This window comes from Mus caroli, unplaced genomic scaffold (genome assembly GCF_978045245.1).
Source record: "Mus caroli unplaced genomic scaffold, Mus_caroli_1 scaffold_1, whole genome shotgun sequence".
Taxonomy (NCBI): Eukaryota; Metazoa; Chordata; class Mammalia; order Rodentia; family Muridae; genus Mus; species Mus caroli.
Genome location: NW_028227256.1, coordinates 153,147,337 through 153,170,499, shown reverse-complemented (window position 1 = coordinate 153,170,499; position 23,163 = coordinate 153,147,337). Strand labels below are relative to the sequence as shown.

The window sequence follows — 23,163 nt, the reverse complement described above, 5'->3', positions numbered from 1 at the left end:
AAGTATTCAATTTAAATAGTAAAACTTTAATAAAATCACTGCAAATGTGCTACAAAGCCAAGTAAATTAATATTAAAAAAAACTAAAGATACTCTTGGTCTTATTTGTTAAATATATACAGATATTGATACTCACACCAAAATACTATTTTATTTACGAGTGAATAAATCAAACTGTTATTCCCACACCACACCCCTAACCACTTTGATGCTGCAAACAGGATCTCACTATGTAGCTCAGGCTGGCTTCATATCTGCAATCCTCCTGCCTCAGCCTTGCAATCTCCTGTGACATCCTCCGAAACAATCGCCCTTTACATCATATCTTAAATGACAAGCAAGACCACATTTAAAAAGACACAAACAAATGCTGCTAATTACTCAAAGCAGGGGCCCAGGAGGAGACCTCTCAGGGGATGTGCAGGCCAGGCCCTTAAGGGAACCCATCCCATCTCCAGCATCTCCTAAGCAAACCCCTCCCATTGTGCTCTTCTGCCCACAGGGCTTTCACCCTGGGTTTCCTTCACTCAAACACACTCTTCTTGGTTTGTAAAAGGCCTCTGCCTCTGGCCTTAAGTCACATCTAAGAAACAGCCAAAGACTTGACTAGGTGTAGCAAATGACTGTTAGTTCAACTAATCGTTCACTCTTTCGCTACGAGAGATGTATCTGACACACTAAGGAAGTGTGAAATAAAACACTGCATTAGTTGCTATGCTCCAAGAAACAAAACCCTTGCTACCAAGAACAGAGTTTGGTGAAACCTGGTATCAGGACCTACTCATGGCTGATGGCAGAGAATGAAAGAGAGGAAGCTGACAACGGGCTGCCTGCTGAGTGCTGTTCCTTCTCATTCAGCCAGGACCTGGGCCTGAGGTGCAGTTCAGTGGTGAGTACCTGCCAAGTCCCTATAGGTCCTGGGTAATACCTAGCACAGGAAAAAATGTAAACTATTCCTCAAAGCTCATTTGTCTTATTCAGAGATGTTTCCATTGATATTTTAAAACGCATGTATAGTTAATTATTTAACAAAATGTATAATGTGAGTTATTTTGATCAAATATACAGATATAATAATTGAAAAGATAGCTCAAATAGAAAAAATACTTAAAACACTGATGTTACAGAAAATACAATTTTAAAAACTTCAACATATATATATATGTATATATATATATGTGTATATATATATGTATATATATATTTGTTGTAGAGAACTATGATAATATGTTGACTACATAGAAACACATTAGTTCTAAATGAAGATGTTAGTGAAACATAAGAGTTCACTCATGTGCTTTGGAATCAGGATCAGGATAGGACTTAACTTTCTGAGGTAACTGAAGCTTTCCATGCATCTGGAGAATGCAATCCTATGCACCCCTTTTCTAATTCTTTTCTTTTTTTCTTATTAGATATTTTCTTTATATACATTTCAAATGCTATCCCGAAAGTTCCCTATACCCTCCCCCCGCCCTGCTCCTCTACCCACCCACTCCCGCTTCTTGGCCCTGGTGTTCCCCTGTACTGAGGCATATAAAGTTTGCAAGACCAAGGGGCCTCTCTTCCCAATGATGGCCGACTAGGCCATCTTCTGCTACATATGCAACTAGAAACACGAGCTCTGGGGGTACTGGTTAGTTCATATTGTTGTTCCACCTATAGGGTTGCAGACCCCTTCAGCTCTTGGGTACTTTCTCTAGTTCCTCCATTGGGGGCCTGTGTTCCATCCAATAGATGACTGTGAGCATCCACTTCTGTATTTGCCAGGCACTGGCATAGCCTCATACGAGACAGCTTTAACAGGGTCCCTTCAGCAAAACCTTGCTGGCATATGCAATAGTGTCTGGGTTTGGTGGCTGATTATGGGATGGATCCACGGGTGGGTTGGTCTCTGGATAGTCCATTCTTTCGTCTTAGCTCTAAACTTTGTCTCTGTTTACTCCTTTCATGGGTATTTTGTTCCCTATTCTAAGGAGGAATGAAGGTATTTACCCATTGGTCTTCCCTCTACTTGATTTTCTTGTGTTTTGCAAATTGTATCTTGGGTGTTCTATGTTTCTGGACTAATATCCAAGTATCAGTGAGTGCATATCTGATGACTTCTTTTGTGATTGGGTTACCTCACTAAGGATGATATCCTCCAGATACATCCATTTGTCCAAGAATTTCATAAATTCATTGTTTTTAATAGCTGAGTAGTACTCCATTGTGTAAATGTACTACATTTTCTGTATCCATTCCTCTGTTGAGGGAAATCTGGGTTCTTTCCAGCTTCTGGCCATTATAAATAAGGCTTCTATGAACATAGTGAAGCATGTGTTCTTATTACCAGTTGGAACTTCTTCTAGGTATATGCCCAGGAGAGGTATTGCTAGATCTTCTGGTAGTATTATGTCCAGTTTTCTGAGGAACTGCCAGACTGACTTCCAGAGTAGTTGTACAAGCTTGCAATCCCACAAGTGCAATTCTTTTCAATGATAACATTCATGTATTTTTGCAAAAAAAGAATTATTATTACCTTATTTAATTTTCATTAGCCACTATTTTAAAAATTGTATCATTTATAGAAAGTAAAATCATATCTTTTCCAATTATTAAACAGTGAAAATGTTTCCTGGACTCCTTAAGCACTACAAAAGGATGCTTGGGTACCACTGCTCTGACCCAGTATTCTACACAGGAGTGGTGAGAAGCCAGGAGGCAGCTACCCAAATAAAGAAGATCCAAAATGTATAAAGAACTAAAAAACCTCAACGGTAAGAAGACAAATACCTAGATTTTAAAATGGAAAACAGGCATTTCTGAACAGGCATTTCTTGGGTGGGTGGGGTTAAGGAGGGGAAAGGGAGAGGGAGGGGGGAAAGAAAGAAGAGAATTAATATGGATGGCCCATGGCTACATGAAAATTTAAATTCTAATCAGAAAGGAATTGTACATTAAAGCCACAATGAGATCCGTCTCTTGCCACTAGACCAGTTATTACCAAGAAGGTGTATGTTGACAAGTGCTGGTGAGCATGGAGGAAAGGAACCACTGTATACAGGTAATAATAAAGCATTTTGAAAAAATGAGAATTACCTCAAAAACCAAATATGGAGTTTCCATGTTTCCAGCAAGTGTACTTCTGGATATAGCTAAAGGAGTTGAAGTAAGTAATCTGAGGAGATATTTGCACTCCATGTTTGTATCTGTATTATTTCAATAGTCTAGATATGGAAGCAGCCTGTGTCTATCAATGAATGGCTGGGTGAAGGGAACGTGACATACATACACAACATAGTGTACAAAGAAGATTCTACTGTCTGAGGCAACACAGGCGGGACCACAGAAAACTATGTGTGCTGGTTTGAATGAGAATGGCTCAATAGTCTAATATACTTGTATGTTTGGTTCCCAAGCATGGGCTAAGGAGGATTAGGAGGCGTGACCTTGTTAAAGAAGGTGTGTCACTGGGAGTGGACTCATGCTTGCTCTCTCTCTCTCTCTCTCTCTCTCTCACTCACTCACACACACAGACACACACACACACATGCCCTTCCTTCCTTCCTCCCTCCCTTCTTCCTTCCCTCGTAGCTCTCAGCTCCTGCACCAGAGTCATTCTTGCCTGCCAGCTGCCATGTTCCCCACCATAACTGTAATAGTAGACTCATCATCTGAAACTGTAAACCTCATTTAAATGTTTTCTTTTATAAGTTGCCTTGGCCATGGTGTCTCTTCAGAGCAATAGAGACGTATTTAAGACACTATGACTCGGGAAAGAAGTCTAACACAGAAGGATACTGTATGACCTCACTTCTTGGTGGATTCTTAAAGGTACACTTCATATCAATTTAGCAAGAAGAGTGGTTACCTCAGACTAGAAGAGTGAGGACAGGTCAGAAACAGAGATGTTGGTTACAGCAACAAAGTTTGGTTACACTGGAGGAGCATATTCTAGAAAGCTAGTGCACAGCAGGATGCTCACAGTTACATAAGCTCTTGTGTATTATAAAATCACTAGAATTTTAAGTCTACACCTCAAACGGTGACATATTAGTGAGGTGACAGAGACATTAACTTGCTTGACTCATTCTATAATGCATATATAAATCAAGATAACACAATGTATCCCATAAACATACATACATGATCATTTGTGAATGTAAAATAAAATTAGATATAAATAACAAGAAGGATGGTCAAAGAAAGCATTAGAAGGTGAGTTTGCAAGTCAGACCTAATAAATAAAATAAAAAGTAAAATAAAAAAGACTGGATGAACAAAAAAAGAAGCCACAGTCTATGGTAGGGTGTTAGATACCAGAAACATTAGAGGAGGAAGTTGGACAACCATCAGTAAGGGCTCTGCACGTATAGGCAGGAGCAGGTTAGATGGGGAAGAACAGTGTTGGGTATGCTCCTTCCCTACCGTCTGGATCAGGGGTAAGGGAACCCAGGCCATCCTACACTACAGAGGTGAGCACTCACGGAGGGAGGGAGGGAGGGAGGGAGGGAGGGAGGGAGGGAGGGAGGGAGGGAGGGAGGGAGGGAGGGAGGGAGGGAGGTTGCTCTGCAGATGCTCAGCAGATTGCTGCTGCAGGTGCCTTCCTTCCCCTGCTGTGCTAAAACTATCCAGAGCCAAAAGACAGCAACAGGAAATATTTACATTTCCATTTAACTCCCATGCGTCTCTCTGAAAGGAGAATCTGTTAATGGTTTAGTAAAGCTGATCAGGTAAAGCCAACTCCTAGCAAGGGTTAATTTAGTGTATTAAAAATTCTTGCTTCTATTTAATATGTAATTAAAATCTTAGATGTTAATTTTGCCCTATAGAATACTGATTTTGAGTCTTAATTTTATCAAAAACCATCACTGAGAGTTTGTACTGTGAGCCTCAGGAAAATCCTGCAAGTCATAGCTCCCTCCTGAAATACTCTGTTGCAAGATCAAGAGTCTAAGACCCCATGGAGGAAAACAGTGCTTCAACAGGAATCGCATTTAAGGCATGCTGCCTGAAGATTAAGCCCTTACATACTGTCTGGCTTGTTGTAGTGTTAGTCTTAAAATAATTCTTGAAACCCTACATGTCAAATAGATATTTGGAAATTGCCTACTGGGTAAAGATAATTAGTTATATTGAAAAGGTTATTTACCTATGATTTTATAAAGACACTGACTACTGGAAGTCCATTCTACCTTTTAAAATCAAATCTGCCTCTTAACAACGTTGAAGGGAAACTGTGGTACTTTAAATGTGTCCAAGAAAATAAAAATTCTGATCTACCCCTGGAAAAATTCACCAGAAAAATTCATACAGCTGCTTTGTTAGAAGCCTTCTCTAGGGTCAGTTAACATTCCCAACCATTAAACCGAGTTTAAAATCAATAAAACAACACAAAGGAAGTGAAGAAGTAACAAAATTCTAGGCCTTTAGGATGAGGCTTGGGAATGTGACCTTTGTGACTCATTGCTGCAAGGTATGCTAATCATACCTTGATAGCGACATTCCTTCCTCCACCTACCTGCTTCCTGGGTTCAAAGAGTGTTCATTCAAAGAAAGTCACCCTGACCAACTGCAGGAAACTGCCATGCAAATGTGCTATTGTTAGGGGCTCTTAGAAACTGAGAGTTAACCAGAACAATTACCAGGTAGTCTCTGTGACTCTTGTGACTTTGCACTTCCTTGTGACTCTTAACTGGTATCTTTGGTATTTTTCCAACAACGCCCTCCCCACTTCCTTGAGTTGTGGTTTCTTCCTTTAAATACCCCCTTATACAGCTACTCGGGGCGCCATAGTCCTCTACCCCTGCGTGGTGTATGACCATGGGCCCGAGAACGCTCTCGAATAAAAATCCTCTTGCAGTTGCAGCAAGACCGTTTCTTGTGTGATTTGGGGTGTCGCCTCTCCTGAGTCAGAACGTGGGCGAGTCCTCACGTTGTGGGTCTTTCATTTGGTGCGTTGGCCGGGAAACGCGACCACCCCTCACACCCAAGAACCGACTTGGAGGTATGGGGATCCCCTCTTGTGTGTGTGCCAGCCGGTGTCTCTGTTTTGAGTGTCTGTTTTCTGAAACGAACATTGGAACATGTGCTTGTTGTGTTGGGTTGTTTGTGTCTTGTCCTATGTTTCTGAAGCATGGCGAAATCTGAGTTCGGATCCATCTTAGTTTATTGAATTTGTGTCTTGGTTTTCGGGTTGCGAGATCGTGGGTTCGAGTCCCACCTCGTGCCTTGGTTTTACACCTGGCAGAGTGAGGAACAAGTGTGCTTCTCTGGTTTTGGTCATCTAGGTAGAAATGGATGCTGGTGTTTGTAGACGATGGAGTGATGGGGTCTGAAATTCGCGCGCGGTCGGTATTTGCAGCTGTCCTTTTGGGCCGTAAGGACCGGAGGACTGTGGTCGGCAGACGTGCTAGGAGGACCACAGGCTGTGGCCCCTGGGGGATGCCCTGGGAGGTAAGGAGAGCCAGGGACGCCTGGCCGTCTCCGGATCGGTCAGAGGGACCGAGTTCTGTTGAAGCGGAAGCTTCCCCCTCCAAAATCGTCTAATTCTTTTGCCTGCTTGTGGAGGACAAGAAAGGGTCGAATGTGTCTGGATCTGTTGGTTTCTGTTTTATGTGTTTTTGTGTATGTGTTTAGAGCTATGTAAAAATCTAGAAAAGCAAAGGTAATTCTCATAGGTGCTTTATACCCTGACTAGAGATAGTTTACACCTGAGATGTGAGAGAATGGGTTTTGAGAAAAGCAGTACTCTCCGACTATCTGAGGATAATTTGGTAAAAAATAAAATAAAATAAACAGTATTAATTGGTCTTTGGAGCCCTGCACCTGTAGTTAGGAATCTAGTGTGGCTAGAGAAGCCCTGCTAGGAGCTGATTATAAATGCTGCTCTTATAGGGACCAGCAGCTTCTCAAGTTCTACAAAAATCTCTGTGCTTGTGATAATTAGATTCATCAGGTGACAAGGTGCTCCTCTCTTGAAATTACAGCTAGAAAAATTAAGAATTTTGTTTGGTTTAAATGAGCAAATGTATGCAGCCATTTCATTTTTGTTTCTAAATAGTTTCAAAAGTATAAATATGTTTTATATGTCTTGGTTATAGATTAGTGGCTCACAAGTTATTAGTTATGATTAAACATTTGTAACATTGGTAACAAAAAGTTGACTTAAAACTGGTAACTCTGGGTTAGAGTAATTTAGAACTACAACATGCAGCATGAGACAATCCATGGGAACAGGTCTCTAAAGATACGCCTAAATTGAGTAATATTCTATGTAATTCTTATCCTAGAAATCCGATTTATAAAAGATAAGATTTAGGGTAGTGTCTTTTTGAAATATTGGCGGCTACACCTTCTTGTGTTTGTGTGCAGGAACAGGCCACCAAAATTTGTAGCAAGTAATGTTTTTGGAGTTCATTTTTAAAGAAAAAATAGATTGTTTTCACTGTTAAAATTGGGTTTTGCTTCTCAAAATTGTCGTTGTACTCTTATGTTACAAGAGAAATTAAAGGTTTCTCCCAAATCGCAGCCAATTCGGCTCCTCCAAAATCTATGAAGCCTCCTGAGTGGCCTAGTCCACAACCTTCCCCTTATCCACAGCCTCAACCCCAGCTGCCGAGGGAACCCTAAACCCCTCGGGGTGTCGAGAGGCGGACCGCTGCGGTACATGGAACTGCAGAGCACAGAGTCCGGGTGGACTCTGGTGGACCCGCCCAAACTTTAAACCCTTCAGTACTGGTCATTTTCCTCTGTTGGTATTTATAACTGAAAAACTAACCACCCCCTTTCTCAGAATCCCCAACACCTCACAGGGTTGGTAGAGTTCCTTATGTTTTCTTATCAGCCTACTTGAGATGATTGTCAACAGCTGTTGCAGATGCTCTTAACAACCGAAGAGCAAGAGAGAATTCTGTTAGAGGCTAGAAAAATGGCCCGGAAGCCAACGGCGGTCTACACAGCTACAAAATGAGATCGACATGGGATTCCTTTTGACTTGCCCCAGTTGCGACTGCAACATGGCTGAAGGTAAGGAGAGCTTGAAAATCTAACGCCAGGCTCTGGTCTCCAAGGTGCCTCAAGATGGGCCCACTAATTTGGCTAAGGTAAGAGGTAATGCAGGGGCCGATCGAACCTCCCTCAATGTTCCTTGAAAGGCTTATGGAAGCCTTCAGGCGGTTCACTCCCTTTGATCTTACCTCGGAAGCCCAGAAGGCCTCAGTGGCCTGGCCGGCCTTCATAAGGCAGTTGGCTCCCGATATCAGAAAAAAACTTCAGAGATTAAAAGGTGTATTACGAGAGGGAGACAGTTATGTGATCTAGTGAAAGAGGCAGAAAAAGTGTGTGTGTGTGAGAGAGAGAGAGGCGGGAGGCAGAAGAAAGAGAAAACAGGAGGGATCGTAGACAAGAGAGAAATTTGACTAAAATCTTGGCCACAGTGATAGGAGAGAAAGAAAAAGACAGGATCTAGTCAGGAAACCTGGGCAACTGAAGACCGAGCCTCAGCTAAAAAGGCTTGGCTGTGTCAGACTGAAGTTACTTATTTGAGAGACACCCTTCGAGACGGGAAGTAGTGGCTAACTACACCAAGGCAAGTAAGAAAATTCTTGGGTACTGCTGGCTTCTACAGACTCTAGACACCTGGGTTGGCGACCGTAGCTGCCCTGTTGTACCCCCTAACCAAGAAAGGGGAGGTGTTTTGTGGATTCCGGATTGCCAGAAAGCCTTTAAAAAAATTAAAAAGGCCCTCTTGATGGCCAGCCTTTGCCTGACCTAACCAAGCCTTTCACTCTTTATGTGGAAGAGAGATCAGGGGTCGCCAGAGGAGTCCTTGCTCAGACTTTGAAACTTTGAAAAAGGCCAGTGGCTTACCTATCCAAAAAGTTACACCCTGTTGCCAGCGGGTGGTTCTCTTGCCTGTAAGCTATTACTGCCATAATCTGCTTGTCAAGGATGCTGATAAGCTCACTCTGAGACAGCAACTAGCTGTAATGGCATCCCACGCTCTTGAAAGCATTATCTGAGAGCTCCCTGACTGATAGATGACTACCAACGCTCCTGTGACACATCAGAACTTTTTGTTGACTGAACGAGTGACCTTCGTTTCATTCCACCTGCTGTCCCACTGCATGAGACTGCACCTACTCATCACTGCGCTAAAATGATCTGAAGGATCAGATCAGCCTTGGCCTGAGGGTTCGAGCTGGTACACTGATGACAGTAGCCTCGAGGTTAAAGGTAAGCAGAAGGCGGGGACAGCAGTACGGTAGTGAACAGAAAGCAAGTGATCTAGGCCAGTAGCCTCCCGGAAGGGACGTCGGCCCAGAAAGCTGAACTTGTGACTTTGAGACAAGCTCTATACAGACAAAGAGGGCTGTTGACATCTACAGAGAAAAACCTAAGATGCTGTGGCTAAAGAAAATCAGATGGCAGATCTAACCACCAAACAGGTGGCCCAAGGAGCAATAATCCTGGCAGTCAAGGAGCCTAAAGATTATTATGACATCAGAGAGACCAGCTTTAGATACACTCCTGAGCACTATCAAGTTATGGACAGTATTTGACCCACCTGGGGGCCAAGAAATTAAAAGGTGTGGTTAGGTCCTTTGACTACTATGTTACAGGACTCTCTGACTTGGCAGAAGAAATAGCCAAAAGCTGCAAGGCCTGTGCTATGACGAGGTAGAATTTACAGAAATTAAGCCAGCTAGATATTGCAACAAGTACTTGTTAGTGTTTATAGACACCGTTTCAAGATGAATAGAAGCTTTTCCTACCAGGACTGAAGATCCTAAAAGAAATCTTCCCAAGGTAATGGACCTGCCTTTGTTGCCCAGGTAAATCAGGGACTGGCCAAGATATTAGAGATTAGTTAAAAGTTACATTGTGCATGCAGGCCCCAAAGCTCAGGACAGGTAGAGAGAATAAATAGAACCATTAAGAGACCCTTACCAAATTGACAGCGGAGACTGGCGCTAATGATTAGATAGCTCTCCTACCCTTTGCTCTTCAGGGTTAAAAACACCCCTGGACAGTTTAGACTGACCCCCTTATGAATTACTCTACAGGGGGCCCCCTCCACTGGTAAAAATAGCCTCTGTACATAGTGCTGACATGCTGCTTTCCCAGCCTTTGTTCTCTAGGCTCAAGGTGCTCCAGTGAGTGAGACAGCGAGCGAAAAAGCAGCTCCAGAAGGCCTGCTCCAGAAGACCTGCTAGACATCTCCACGCAGAAAACCTTGACTCGGATGGAAAGGCCCTTATCTTGTACTCTTGACCACCCTACTTTCTACCTTTATGAGACCCCTTTTGATTTTGCTTCTGCTTTTAATTATAGGTCCATGTGTGTTAAATAGGCAAGTCACCTTTATTAAAACAAGAATTAATGCAGTGTGGCTTTTAGTTTTGAGATAACAGTACCATGCCCTAAAGGATCAACTATGTCAGGGAGAAGATAGTGTCTAGTTCTAAGATTAGAACTATTAACTAGAAGAAGGGGGGAATGAAGAAGTAACAAAATTCTAGGCCTTTAGGATGAGGCTTGGGAATGTGACCTTTGTGACTCATTGCTGCAAGGTATGCTAATCATACCTTGATAGCGACATTCCTTCCTCCACCTACCTGCTTCCTGGGTTCAAAGAGTGTTCATTCAAAGAAAGTCACCCTGACCAACTGCAGGAAACTGCCATGCAAATGTGCTATTGTTAGGGGCTCTTAGAAACTGAGAGTTAACCAGAACAATTACCAGGTAGTCTCTGTGACTCTTGTGACTTTGCACTTCCTTGTGACTCTTAACTGGTATCTTTGGTATTTTTCCAACAACGCCCTCCCCACTTCCTTGAGTTGTGGTTTCTTCCTTTAAATACCCCCTTATACAGCTACTCGGGGCGCCATAGTCCTCTACCCCTGCGTGGTGTATGACCATGGGCCCGAGAACGCTCTCGAATAAAAATCCTCTTGCAGTTGCAGCAAGACCGTTTCTTGTGTGATTTGGGGTGTCGCCTCTCCTGAGTCAGAACGTGGGCGAGTCCTCACGTTGTGGGTCTTTCATTAGCACCACCAGTTCAGGAATAAATGAGAGATGAGCGTCATTTTTTTTTTTCAGGGAATTATATTCTTAAGAATCCTGAAAAAGACAAAGTTCGGAGCAGAGCCTAAAGGAAGGACCATCCAGAGTCTGCCCACCTTGGGCATCCACCCCATAACCAACCACCAAACCCAGACATTAGGCAGATGCCAACAAGAGCCTGCTGACAGGAGCCTGATATAGCAGTCTCCTGCAAGGCTCTGCCAGTGCCTGGCAAATACAGAAGTGTAGGCTCACAAGCATCCATTGGATGGAGTACAAGGTCCCCAATGAAGAAACCAGAGAAATACCCAGGGAGCTGAAGGGGACTGAAGCCCCATAGAAGGAACATCAATATGAACTAACTAGTACACCCAGAGCTCCTTGGAACTATACCACCAATCAAAGAAAACACATGGTGGTACTTGTGGCTCTAGCTATAGTTGTAGCAGAGATGGCCTAGTTGGTCATCAATGCGAGGAGAGGCCCTTGGTCCTGTGAAGGCTCTATGCCCAGTATAGGGGAATGCCAGGGCCAGGAATGGGAGTGGGTGGGTTGGGGAGCAGGGGGAGGAAGGAGGTAATAGGGGATTTTCCGAGGGGAAACTAGGAAAGGGATAACACTTGAAATGTAAATAAAGAAAATATCTAAGAAAAAAAGAAAAAAAAAGAATCCTGAAAAAGTATTTAATTTTAAAACTGAACACAGTATAGTACTAGAATACCAACTGAATACCAAATAAATTTCATTAATTTACAATTACAATGTCTCCGCAACCATTTCAGGATCCAGTGGGGCACAGAAACTAGAGGAGAGCTACTAACCACAATTGACCTTGGACAAGTAACCTAACCTTGAATGTGTGTCCTCATCTGTAACACACAGATCCCATTAACATCTACATTAATAAAGCCACTATGAAAATTAAAGTGCAATAGCTCATATAACATAGTATGATTGTGAGTATAAATAGTCAATAGATGATAGTGTCATTATATTAGCTGCAGATTATGCAGAAGGTAGAAGCAGACGGATCAAGAAAGAGTTCAAGGCCAGCCTGGGCTATGTCAGACCTTATGTAAAATATATAATAATTTAGTATACGTTGTAAGGTGGGATCATTTATCATATTCAGACCTTTAAAAATAAAAATAAGGCACTGTGATCTGAGCAAAGTGACGAAAGCGGCGAAAGAGAAGACTATTCTTAAAGAGACAGTGAGGGGGCCTTGTTCCTATTACATACACTGCTCTCTTGTTTTTAATTTCTAAAGTTTATTTTATGTGTATGAGTGTTTGCCAATACGTATGTCCGTATACATGTGTCCAAGGTGCTCAGAGGTCAGAAGAGGGAGTCAGATGCCCTGGGACTGGGGTTGTGAACCATCACGTGGGTGCTGGGAATCAAACGCAGGACCTCAAAAAGAACAATCAACTCTCTTAGCTGCAGAGCCCTCTCTCCAGCCCCGACACACAGTTTCTCTTGGTATTGCAATGGTCATACTGCCTTCAAAACTACGTACTATATAGTCTTTTATGTGCATGTCCATTAACACACAGGAGGCTTTATACACAAGTCACTACCTAAGGACGAGGACATAGGAGAGGAAGGAGAACGGGATTAGGCAGGAAGTGTACAAATGCTAAGAGAGGGAACAAAGAAAAGGGAACACAACATGGAAATAAAGGGGTAGATAGATGGTGGCTTTGGCTGACGAATGACCTCATTTTCAAAGAGCTGCTGATCTGCAAACAGGTGGATTTGCCTGTATGCTTGGTTGGCATCATGGCACTGAACACCCAGAAGCCAAATGAAGCACATTAGAAAAGGGAGACTAGGAGGGCCAGGAGACTGTTACAACACTTACTGTTTGTGTCAAGACCTGCTAGTCCCCAGGGACCCATTTTCACATAATCTATAATTATCTCTTTGCTTTAATCGCCTTGTCATTCCTGAGGCTCTCATGGGCACAGGCAGAGGAAAAGCTCATTAACTAAACCTTTTCTCCTCTCTCCAGCCACCCATGGCTTTTAATTGCTTGGTGTGTTATTATCTGGGAGTGCAACTGGGATCATTTTCATAAGAAAGGGAGGTAGAGAGCAGGAAGGAGGCCCTGAGTCCCTGAGGTATGCACCACAGACAAACCTTTGCTTTCTCAATTATTTATGCCAGCTGAGGTTTTACAGGCTGAATAAATCCATAGCTCAAGTTCATTCTGAGCAGTCAGGTCCTCAAGAGAGAGTTGCCCACTTGCCTGTACACATTTGTGTATCCTCAAGGAACAGCCAGACTGTAACAAGACATATGTCATCTAATTTATCACCGATCACCAAAGTGTTAACACAGTGTTGATCACAGGCAACAGTGAAATAGGAAGGATTACACTAACCAGCCAAACAGATGCTCTTAGCGCTAAGAACAGTGCTGTCACTGCGACAGTGGTGTCTCATAATGACTTAGCCTAATGAAAGCATTAGGACCCAAGTACTCCATCTTTAAAACATAAGATATGTTTAACAATGTCAGTCCTTAAACAGACCTGCAAAAACCAGGTTGGTATAAAACAACATAAGGCTTTGAATAAAATCCTAAGTAGAATTTTATACCAACAGATCTTACAAACGGCAACAAAACTCTGTCATGCTGCTGCCGGTTATCCACTCACATATCGCTCCCAAAACCTCCACAGTAGTTCCTGCATCGGTGCCAAGCTCCTATGCTTTCAGTCCAGTTTATATTTTAACCAAGAAAGCAAAACACAAAGCAGTCATTTTCATCCTAGTTTTTACTTAAATTCTTCCACTTTATAATCAATATTAGAGAGCAACTAGCAACTAATGACAAGTTATTTTTCAAAATAGTCTCAAAATGTTATTACTGCTTTAAAATGGAAACTTTGTAAGTCAACAATGCAAGCATCTCTTTGAAATTCTACATGCTTTTTTATTTGACCACAGCAATGACCTCTGGTATTTTCTGCCAAAACACTTCATTTGTCTCACAGAACAACTAATCAATTCCAGAGCCCATCAATCATTTCAGTTGTATACTAGACTGGTCTTGCTTACGGAAGGTCCAGATGCCTGCCTGAGTAAGAGGAATTACAATTCTAACAGATTATGAGGCATCAAACTATAAAATATAACAGAGAAGACCAAATCTTATTGCAGGATAGGCTAAGCAGTATACCTTTCCTTTTTTTCTGTTTTTAATTCTTGCCCTAATTTTTCAATGTATATGTTGACTTCTAGAGCAAACACAAGCAGCTGTTCACTGCACATTGAAGGCGTTCTGGTGACTGCACCATGTGCAGAGCCCTGTGCTTATTACAGTACCCCCCTGCACGTGGGAGTATGAATGAAATACAGCCCATCTCAGAACAGCAGCTAACTGAATGATAAGATTATTACACATGTTCCAAATCTAACAGATTGGCTTTCCCTTCCTAGTTTCCCATAATCTCTTGCAAATGCAGTTTGCACTGCTGTGTAAGCAGAATGACCTGTAATTTTTGGTTCCGACTTTCAGCACTTGGTCTCTTGTGGTGCCCTCTGTGCTGAGTAGCAGTGTTGATAAAAGTTTACAGCTTTATGGAGATGCATATTCTGCCAGGTATTGTTCTAGGGCGCTTGTGTGCCTCAGTACATTCCACACAAATGCCACAGGAAACAGACACCATCATCCCATCCTACAGATGAGTAAGTTGCTCAGGTTCCATCTGGCTCCATAGTTGTATAAACTTAATTGAAACCTTGCTATAGCCTTTCTATTTGAACAATTAACTAACTTCAGAACTAGATGCTCCTGTTTGGCCTCTGGGATACTCTCTCCTATATGGCAGAAACAAAAATTTGAAACAAAAGGGCAAACCAACAAACAAACCCAATCTGGCCCTTGGCTCAGCTGTAACACTTTAGCAGGAAGGCCAGAGCAATGGATCCTGAGCTATGCAAACTCGTGCTGACTTTCCTGAACTTGACAACATACTCAAAATAATCTGTAAAATACTTTATCTCCTAAAAAAACAATTATGCAAAAGGAGACTTTCCTTTCACCCATCTATTATTTGATACTTCTCCAACTCTACATTTAATCTGCTTTCATATCAGTTGAACACAATTCTGATGAGAATTTGTAAATAACATCAGTTAAAGCACAATTTGTCTTAGAAAGGTGATAGTACCATATCCAATACCTTCATATAGTACCATATCCAATACCATATAGTACCATATAGTACCATATCCAATACCATATAGTACCATATAGTACCATATCCAATACCATATAGCACCATATAGTACCATATCCAATACCTGTGGCATAAATCTCAGAAAATAATGTGTGTTCATTGTTGAACCACATTTTAACACTTATGAAAAAAATTCTAAAAGTGTACACCTGGTACCCCACTGTAATAATCCAACACTTCAGTGCAGGAAAAAATTATTAATGAACTAAGGCCAAGTCTAACCAGGTTTACCTATATAGCAAAAGTTCACATTTGGCTCAGTAGCATTTTATTATACATATATGAAAATGCCAAAAGTACTAAGAAAAAGCAAATGTGGCATATACCTATGATCCCAGCACTCGGGAGACGGAGGCAAGAAAGTCAGGAGGATGAGTTCAAGGCCATCCTCTGCTACATAGTGCATTCAGGCTGAACTGGACCAAAGGAGACCCTGTCTTAAGAAAACTAACAAAGCAACAAAGAAACAAAAGTGCTACTAAGCATAGCTTGTCATGGAGGTGCTGCACACCTTATCCCCAGCACCTGGGATCTCTGAGTCTGAGGCCAGCCTGCTCTACACAGTGGGTTTTAGACAGCAGGAGCTACATAATAGAGAGACCCTGTCTCAAAAGATGAACAAGAACAACAAAAAGCACGAAGAAAACACTATTAAAAAGTGAAAAAGCTAGAGACAAATATCCATGTTTTGTCTCACAACAGATACATAAAAATGTGGTGAGGTGAATTAAAATTTCTCCTTTATAATTGGGTGTGGCGGTACACACCATTAATCCTAGCTCTCAGGAGGCAGAGGCAGGCAGATTTCTGAGTTTGAGGCCAGCCTGGTCTACAGAGTGAGTTTCAAGACAGCCAGGGGTACACAAAGAAACCCTGTCTCAACACCCCCCCTCCCCGCAACACACAGAAAAAAAAAAATTCTACTTTACAAAAACAAGCAATATTATTCTGTGCCATCAGATTTGAGCTAAGAGCCCCTACTTCAGGAAGTGGGTGAGGGGAGAAGGGAAGAAGGGTAGGGAGGTAGAGCAGAGACAGCCACAGGGAGAGATGCAGGTTAACTGAGGTGGGGTAGCCGACAGACTGCCCCGGCAAACAGGCCAAGAGCTCTGTACTACACAGAGGTTTCTGTGTCCTTGTAATTAGCCCATAAGCAGGACCCCCCAAAGGCCCCGCAATATCAACCCGTTCAGATCAGCTTAAATCTACGTCAGGAACACTCTTCCCAGAGTGCTACCTCACCTCACTGGAAGATATTTGATCTGATTTTGCTCTGCCAAGTTACTGATCATTCACATCACCAATACACTAAAAGAGACTATAATCAGCAAGCCATTTTAGAAAATGCTTTCATTCTGGGGGCCCTGGCATAAATTACCACACAAATAAAGATCATTACCATAGATAAGTGACTGATACGGTTAAACTTCATAGTTTCTCTTTTTGGTACAATCCCCTCTTCATTTTAAGAAGACAGATAACTCCCTTCAGTAAATTTTGGGGAGGCCAAGTTTTCCATTTGAAACATTTGATGTTGAAGAGGGAGTTAAGGCAATGTTTGGTTAACTAAAAGAATAAAGGCATTAAACATTCTCCCTTTTAGTCTGTAAAGTAACAATCTTAAAGACTTACTCCTTGACTCCATAAAGTAGCACAGGATTCCTTTCCTGACTTACGTGGTGTTGAAGAAAAAGGTTTACAACATTTTTACACAGCACAGAAACTAATAGAGCTGTTAAATAGTATATTCCCAGAATCCAGGTAAAAGAATGAATAAGCCAGTGGTGTGGGCACACACCTTTAATGCCAGCAAATAGAAAGGAGAGGCAGAAGGATCTCTGAGTTTAAGGCCAGCCTCTTCTACATACTGAGTTTCAAGACAGCCAGGGCTACATAGATAAACCCTGCCTCAAAAAGAGAGAGAGAGAGAGAGAGAGAGAGAGAGAGAGAGAGAGAGAGAGAGAGAGAGAGAGAGAGAGAAAGAAAGAAGAAGAAGAAGAAGAGGAGGAGGAGGAAGAGAAAGAGGAAGAGGAAGAGGGGGAAAGGAAGAGGAGGAAGAAAGAACGAACAAAAAACAAACAAAGGCAAGAAGGGGAAAGAGGAAGAAAGGATGTTTTAGGTTATATATTACCAGATTAAAATACATATATATAGATACTATGTGCACACATAACATGCACTGCATGCATGTTGTACCTATACTTCGTCAAAAATCAGAAAAGAGATTACCTGATTGTTTCTTCATGATATAGAGAACTAACAACCGGACCACCGAAACCACTACTGCCATCTTTTCCCTTCTTCTCTGATACCTGTGGAAGAAAAGACAAGATGGAAAAAGACACACGGACTAATGCAATAGGTACTGAAAATGTATAAAACAACAGTTTGCTAAGGAACACTAAAATTTTACTCTCAAAACAATTCTTCATGCTAGTAATAATTTTAAGGTGATTAATAAAATCAAACTCATGGCCATGCTCCTGCTTCAGCCTCCTGAGTGCTGAGATTATAGCTGCCATAATATGAGAGTGCTTTTCTTTATACAAGAACAAGTACAAAGAAAGAATTCACTTTACTTATTCCTCTTATATTTTAAATCTCTGCCCCATTGATCGGATAGAGTTGGAACATACACGGCATTGAAGAAACGCAAACTGAGAGCTGGAGAGATGACTCAGAAATTCAGAACATTTAGTGCTCTTCCAGAGGGCCTAGGCTTAGTTCCCAGAACCTATGTGGTGGCTCACATCTGACAGTAACTCTAGTGCTAGGGGATCCAACACCCTGTTCTGGCCTCTGTGGGCATCAGGCATACATGCATGATCAGCAAGAAGGCTGGTGGCATGTATCACCAATGCTGTGCAACACTGAACTGTAAATCCTAGCCAACAACAGGAAAAATACATAGTAAGTCACTTCTAAATTGGAAAGGCAGCAGTACCAACTCTCTGTATTCAGGGGTAACTTGATCTTAAATAATGACATCAAAAGGTGACCAATTTATTTATTTATTTATTATATGTAAGTGCACTGTAGCTGTCTTCAGACACTCCAGAAGAGGACATCAGATCTCGTTACGGATGGTTGTGAGCCACCTTGTGGTTGCTGGGATTCAAACTCAGGATCTTCGGAAGAGCAATCAATGCTCTTAATCGATGAGCCATCTCACCAGCCCTGGTCAACTGCTTTTAATCCATCCATGCACTGGTGGCCTTGCTGAACCTCAGCCCCTTTCATAATCGTGGATCCAGTTTCCTTGATATTAGGCTCTTTTCACTCACTTATGTGTTGTGTGTATATTTTCTTTGGCACAATCTATGAATCACCCTTCACACCCAGTGACAAAATATCTGCCAGGGGGCCAAGCTCAGTGCACTGCGTACAGACCAGGACAGAACGGAAGCAAGGCTGAGTTAGAATCCCCAAAGGTGTGTCCCAGTGGCCCACCTCCTAAGGTGTTACAGCTCACCCCACCCCACCCCCAAAAACCCAGCACCAATAAATAAACAAAAAAGCAGTCACCTTTTGATGTCTTTAAGATCAAGTTACCCCTGAATACAGAGAGTCCGTACTGCTGCCTTTCCAATTTAGAAGTGACTTACTAAGTATTTTTCCTGTTGTTGGCTAGGATTTACAGTTCAGTATTGCACAGCATTGGTGATACATGCCACCAGCCTCCTTGCTGATCATAATGGAAAGTGTCCATCTTTACCGCAGAGATGTGGTGTCTGAGTTTTTTTTTTTTTTTTTATAATGTCCACAATCATCTTATAAATACTTTCACTCTGCAAGCCCCAACCCCATTGTCACGTCACACCCTGTGCTGTGGCACAGCCGGGTGAGTCCATCCCTTACCCCTAAGCTTCCTTACACCTGTCCCAGTACTCAGATGGACTCCACCCCAGTGCTCCAGCCCAGTTTGGGCCCAGTTGGGAAGCCTGCCTGTATCTTCTAAACATCCAGGCTTGGAACAAAACACTGTGTGAAATTCATGATGTTCATCTGAGACACAAAACCAACAACAACAACAAAAAAATCACATCTAGGTCTCACTGTAAAACCACAAACAATATGACAATCAAAACACTACATCCCCTCCAAGTCCACCAGGTCTAACTTCTCCAATGAGAATCACCTGAATCCCAAGGCACACATCTTTTTTTTTTTTTTAATTTAGTGTATCTGGTTTTTTTTTTTATTAGTTTTTTTTCATTTACATTTCAAATGCTATCCCCTTTCCTAGTTTCCTCTCTGAAAATCCCCTATCCCCTTCCCTTCCCCCTGCTCCCCAACCCACTCACTCCCACTTCCTGGCCCTGGCATTCCCCTGTACTGAGGCATAGAATCTTCGAAAGACCAAGGGCCTCTCCTCCTATTGATGGCCAACTAGGCCATCCTCTGCTACATATGCAGCTAGAGACACACTGCTCTGGGGGGTACTGGTTAGTTCATATTGTTGTTCCTCCTATAGGGTTGCAGACCCCTTCAGCACCTTGGATACTTTCTCTAGCTCCTTCATTGGGAACCCTGTGTTCCATCCAAAGGATGACTGTGAGCATTCACTTCTGTATTTGCCAGGCACTGGCATAGCCTCTTGGAGACAGCTATATCAGGGTCCTGTCAGCAAAATCTTTTTGGCATATGCAATAGTGTCTGGGTTTGGTGATTGTTTATGGGATGGAGCCCTGGGTGGGGCAGTCTCTGGATGGTCCTTCCTTCAGTCTCAGCTCCGAACTTTGTCTCTGTAGCTCCTTCATGGATAGTTTCTTCCCCCTTCTAAGAAGGAACGAAGTATCCACACTTTTGAACTCCATCAAAGAATTAAAGGAAGTTAAAGACAGAAAGAAAGAGCTAGGCGAATAGAAAGGGAAGACATGCCCGAGGAATGCTTCAGAGGATGAAAACGGAAGGCTGAATGAGATGAAAAAGGCATGGGGATCTGAAAACCAAACTCGGTAGAGATAGAGACAGTGAAGGGAACTCAAGCAGAAATGTAGATGGAACTGAAAAGCTCTGTAGTCCAACTAGAACATTCAGGAAAAGCCTTACACGCAGGGCAGATTAAATGGAAGACAGAGAATCAGGTCTCAAAAACAAAGATAGAAACCAGACTGCACTAGCGAAGAATAAAGTAATTCAACAACACTGTAAGCTGGTGTCCTTCACTTTGGCAAGATGCTGGTAACCATTCTTGCCACCTTTGTGTCTCTGGGCCATGTTTGCAGTCTGGCTGCTTCCAAGATTTTTCTCTTTCAATGGTTTTGAGGATGGTGTTGATTGGTACAATTTGCTAACTTTCCTTGCATGGTGCTCACTGAGCTTCTAGACCTGCGAGCTCGGGAGGTGATTTTCATCATGAGGTGACTGCTTTTCTCCCTACAGGGTAATGCCACTCACACCTTGGAGACAGAGACCAGCGTTGTTACTAACTGACCTATGATGCTCAGTGTCCTGAGCAGCATGATATGAATGGCTTTTTCCCCCGTCCTCTTACTCTTTTATGCCTGCCTCATTTGAAGTGCCACTCTCTACATCTTGCCGTCCACTGCTCTCCCCTTACACCAGCTCTAATCTGCTGTTTATTTTTCACCGTGGATCAGGACTGTGCTGCCCAGGTGTTTACCATCTTGGTTTTTTGTTTTTGTTTTTTGTTTTTGTTTTTTCCTTTTTTTTCTCCGAGTGTCCATCTGGGTCTTTATGTGGCCTCCACATGGCTTTGCACGATGCTCATGTTTTCTTCTACTCTGAGAACTTGCATATGTGAAACATAGAACAATGTGTAATAACACGTTTACAGGTGGTATTTTAATATCTTTGGTGTTTCGTCATCTCTATCTGTGATGACAATAGCCCCCACGGGCTCAGCAGCAGCACCTTGGGTCCACTGTTGGAAGAAGTATGTCTGGAGGGCAGCTTTGAGGTTTTAGATGCTCAAGGCAGGCTCAGTGGCTCACTCTTTCTTCCTGCTGCCAGTTACCTCTGCCTTCCCTGATTGCAGCCATGTTTCCAGTAATGGCGACTGTGGACTAAACCTCTGAACTCTAAGCCAGCCCCAATTAAATGCTTTCCTTTATGAGAGGTGCTGTGGTCATGATTCTCTTCACAGCAATGAAACCCTTACTCAGACACTATCGCTTCTACATCTGCTTTTATTATCTTTTCATTCTCCTGGGTATTTACTATCTTTTTTTTCCTTGCTTGCTTTAAAGACTTCTATTATAAGCCACACATTATAGACTTTATATTCCTGTTTTCCAGATCTTGTTACGCCATTTTCATTATGGTGGGCAATGTTTTGGCACAAGTTAATAAAGCTACCCGAAATCAGTCTGACCCTTCGAGACTCATTCAGAAGCTCACTCACTGGTGAGAAACAAAACACTATTAGGACGGTATCAGCTCTGGGGAAATGGCTCCCTACTGTTTTCTGGGGTTTCTTTTCCTGGATTGTCATTTGCCTTTCACTCATGCACAGGTTAGTACTTAGCCTAAGGGATCCATTCACAGACCTCTGGAACTCTAGGCTTAATGTCCTCTCCAGTGTTTGCCCTTTCAAACTCTAGCTCAAATCAGGGAGACTTTGAGGTAGTGTCTGGCTTTCTCTTCCCCTCACAACAAGGAAGAGTGGACCACTGAGCCTGTCTTCAGTATCGGCTGCCAGGAAAGAGACCCCGGCACCCTTGGGCTCACCTTGCCTCTTGCTTTCATACTGAGGGGCAAAGGTCCCACAATCAATTCTAAACACGCATGGTGGAGCAAGAGTCTTCTGCAAACTGTCCTCTGACTTCCAATGGAGCACCTCGGCATAAATACCCCCACCAACATATAAATAAATAAATGTAATTCCTTTTTTTTGAGCCTAGAGGTTTATATTATTTTGCTCTACTCAAAATCCATGAAGTTATTTTTAGGTTGCATTAGCAGTTAAAGGGAAAGACTGACTTGGCAGCCAATATGAGACAATGTGCTCGTCCTGACAGCATCCCAAGCTATGTTATGTAAGGCATCAGATGTTCCTTCATGAGAGGAAAGGGCAACCAGCTAGATGAGCCTTTGCCACTTCATCTTTGCTCCAGGACAGTGTTGGGTCAAAATAAAATCAGTAAGACACAATCTCTTCTATTTGAAAAATACTTATTACGAAAATCCTCACACTGATAACACAGGAGGTGGTTTCGTATCTCCACATGGTTCCCTTTGGGGACTCTTTCCTGTTGGTGTGCTTAACTTGTTTACAGCTCAAACATGGAACTTTGTGCAAATTAATTCCTCGTTTGTAAAGCAGGAAATATTTACCTAGGTCATATGATTTTGGGGGGATTAAAGATAGGTCTATTTAGATAGAAGAACATCCAGCACAAAAAAGGGATCATGTATGTTAGCTGATGTAATAAAGTCTACAGTCACGATCCTGCCGTTGCTGCCAGCATCTCAGAAGCACAGGTGCAAGTTGTTTGTATTGGAGAGAAATGATCCAACTGAGAGGTTCCTAATGGTGCTAAACTTGTGATTCTTCTAACATATTATCAGTAAACTTCTCAAAACAGGACAACAATCTAGTCTTTCAAATGATAGAGGAAAAATAATGCCAGCCTTATGCAAACTCTTCTGGAAAATGGAGAACAAGAAAAGAAGACGAGCATCTGGTAACTGTCTTCCAGAAACTTACATTATCCCAGATCAGCCTCGGAACAAGAATATAGAGCTGCACTGGCACCGTATCACATTTAACACGGGCAGCAGTGACAACAAGTGTCACTACTGTCTACAATGTGAAGAAAGAAAGCAGTATGATCTACCATCAGTTACAGTCAGGTTTCAAAAATGTTAGAAAGTTGGATTTCTGTCTCTTAGGTTTGACAG

General features: G+C 42.4%; 1 protein-coding gene across 1 annotated transcript in view; it reads right to left on the bottom strand.

Annotated features, from left to right (window-relative positions):
- Acbd6 (acyl-CoA binding domain containing 6) overlaps positions 1–23,163 on the bottom strand; it is a 142,057-nt gene that overhangs the window by 79,230 nt on the left and 39,664 nt on the right. The window contains exon 4 of the mRNA XM_021161212.2: positions 17,527–17,609. Coding sequence (XP_021016871.1) covers positions 17,527–17,609 — 83 coding nt within the window. The remainder of the gene's footprint in view (positions 1–17,526; positions 17,610–23,163) is intronic.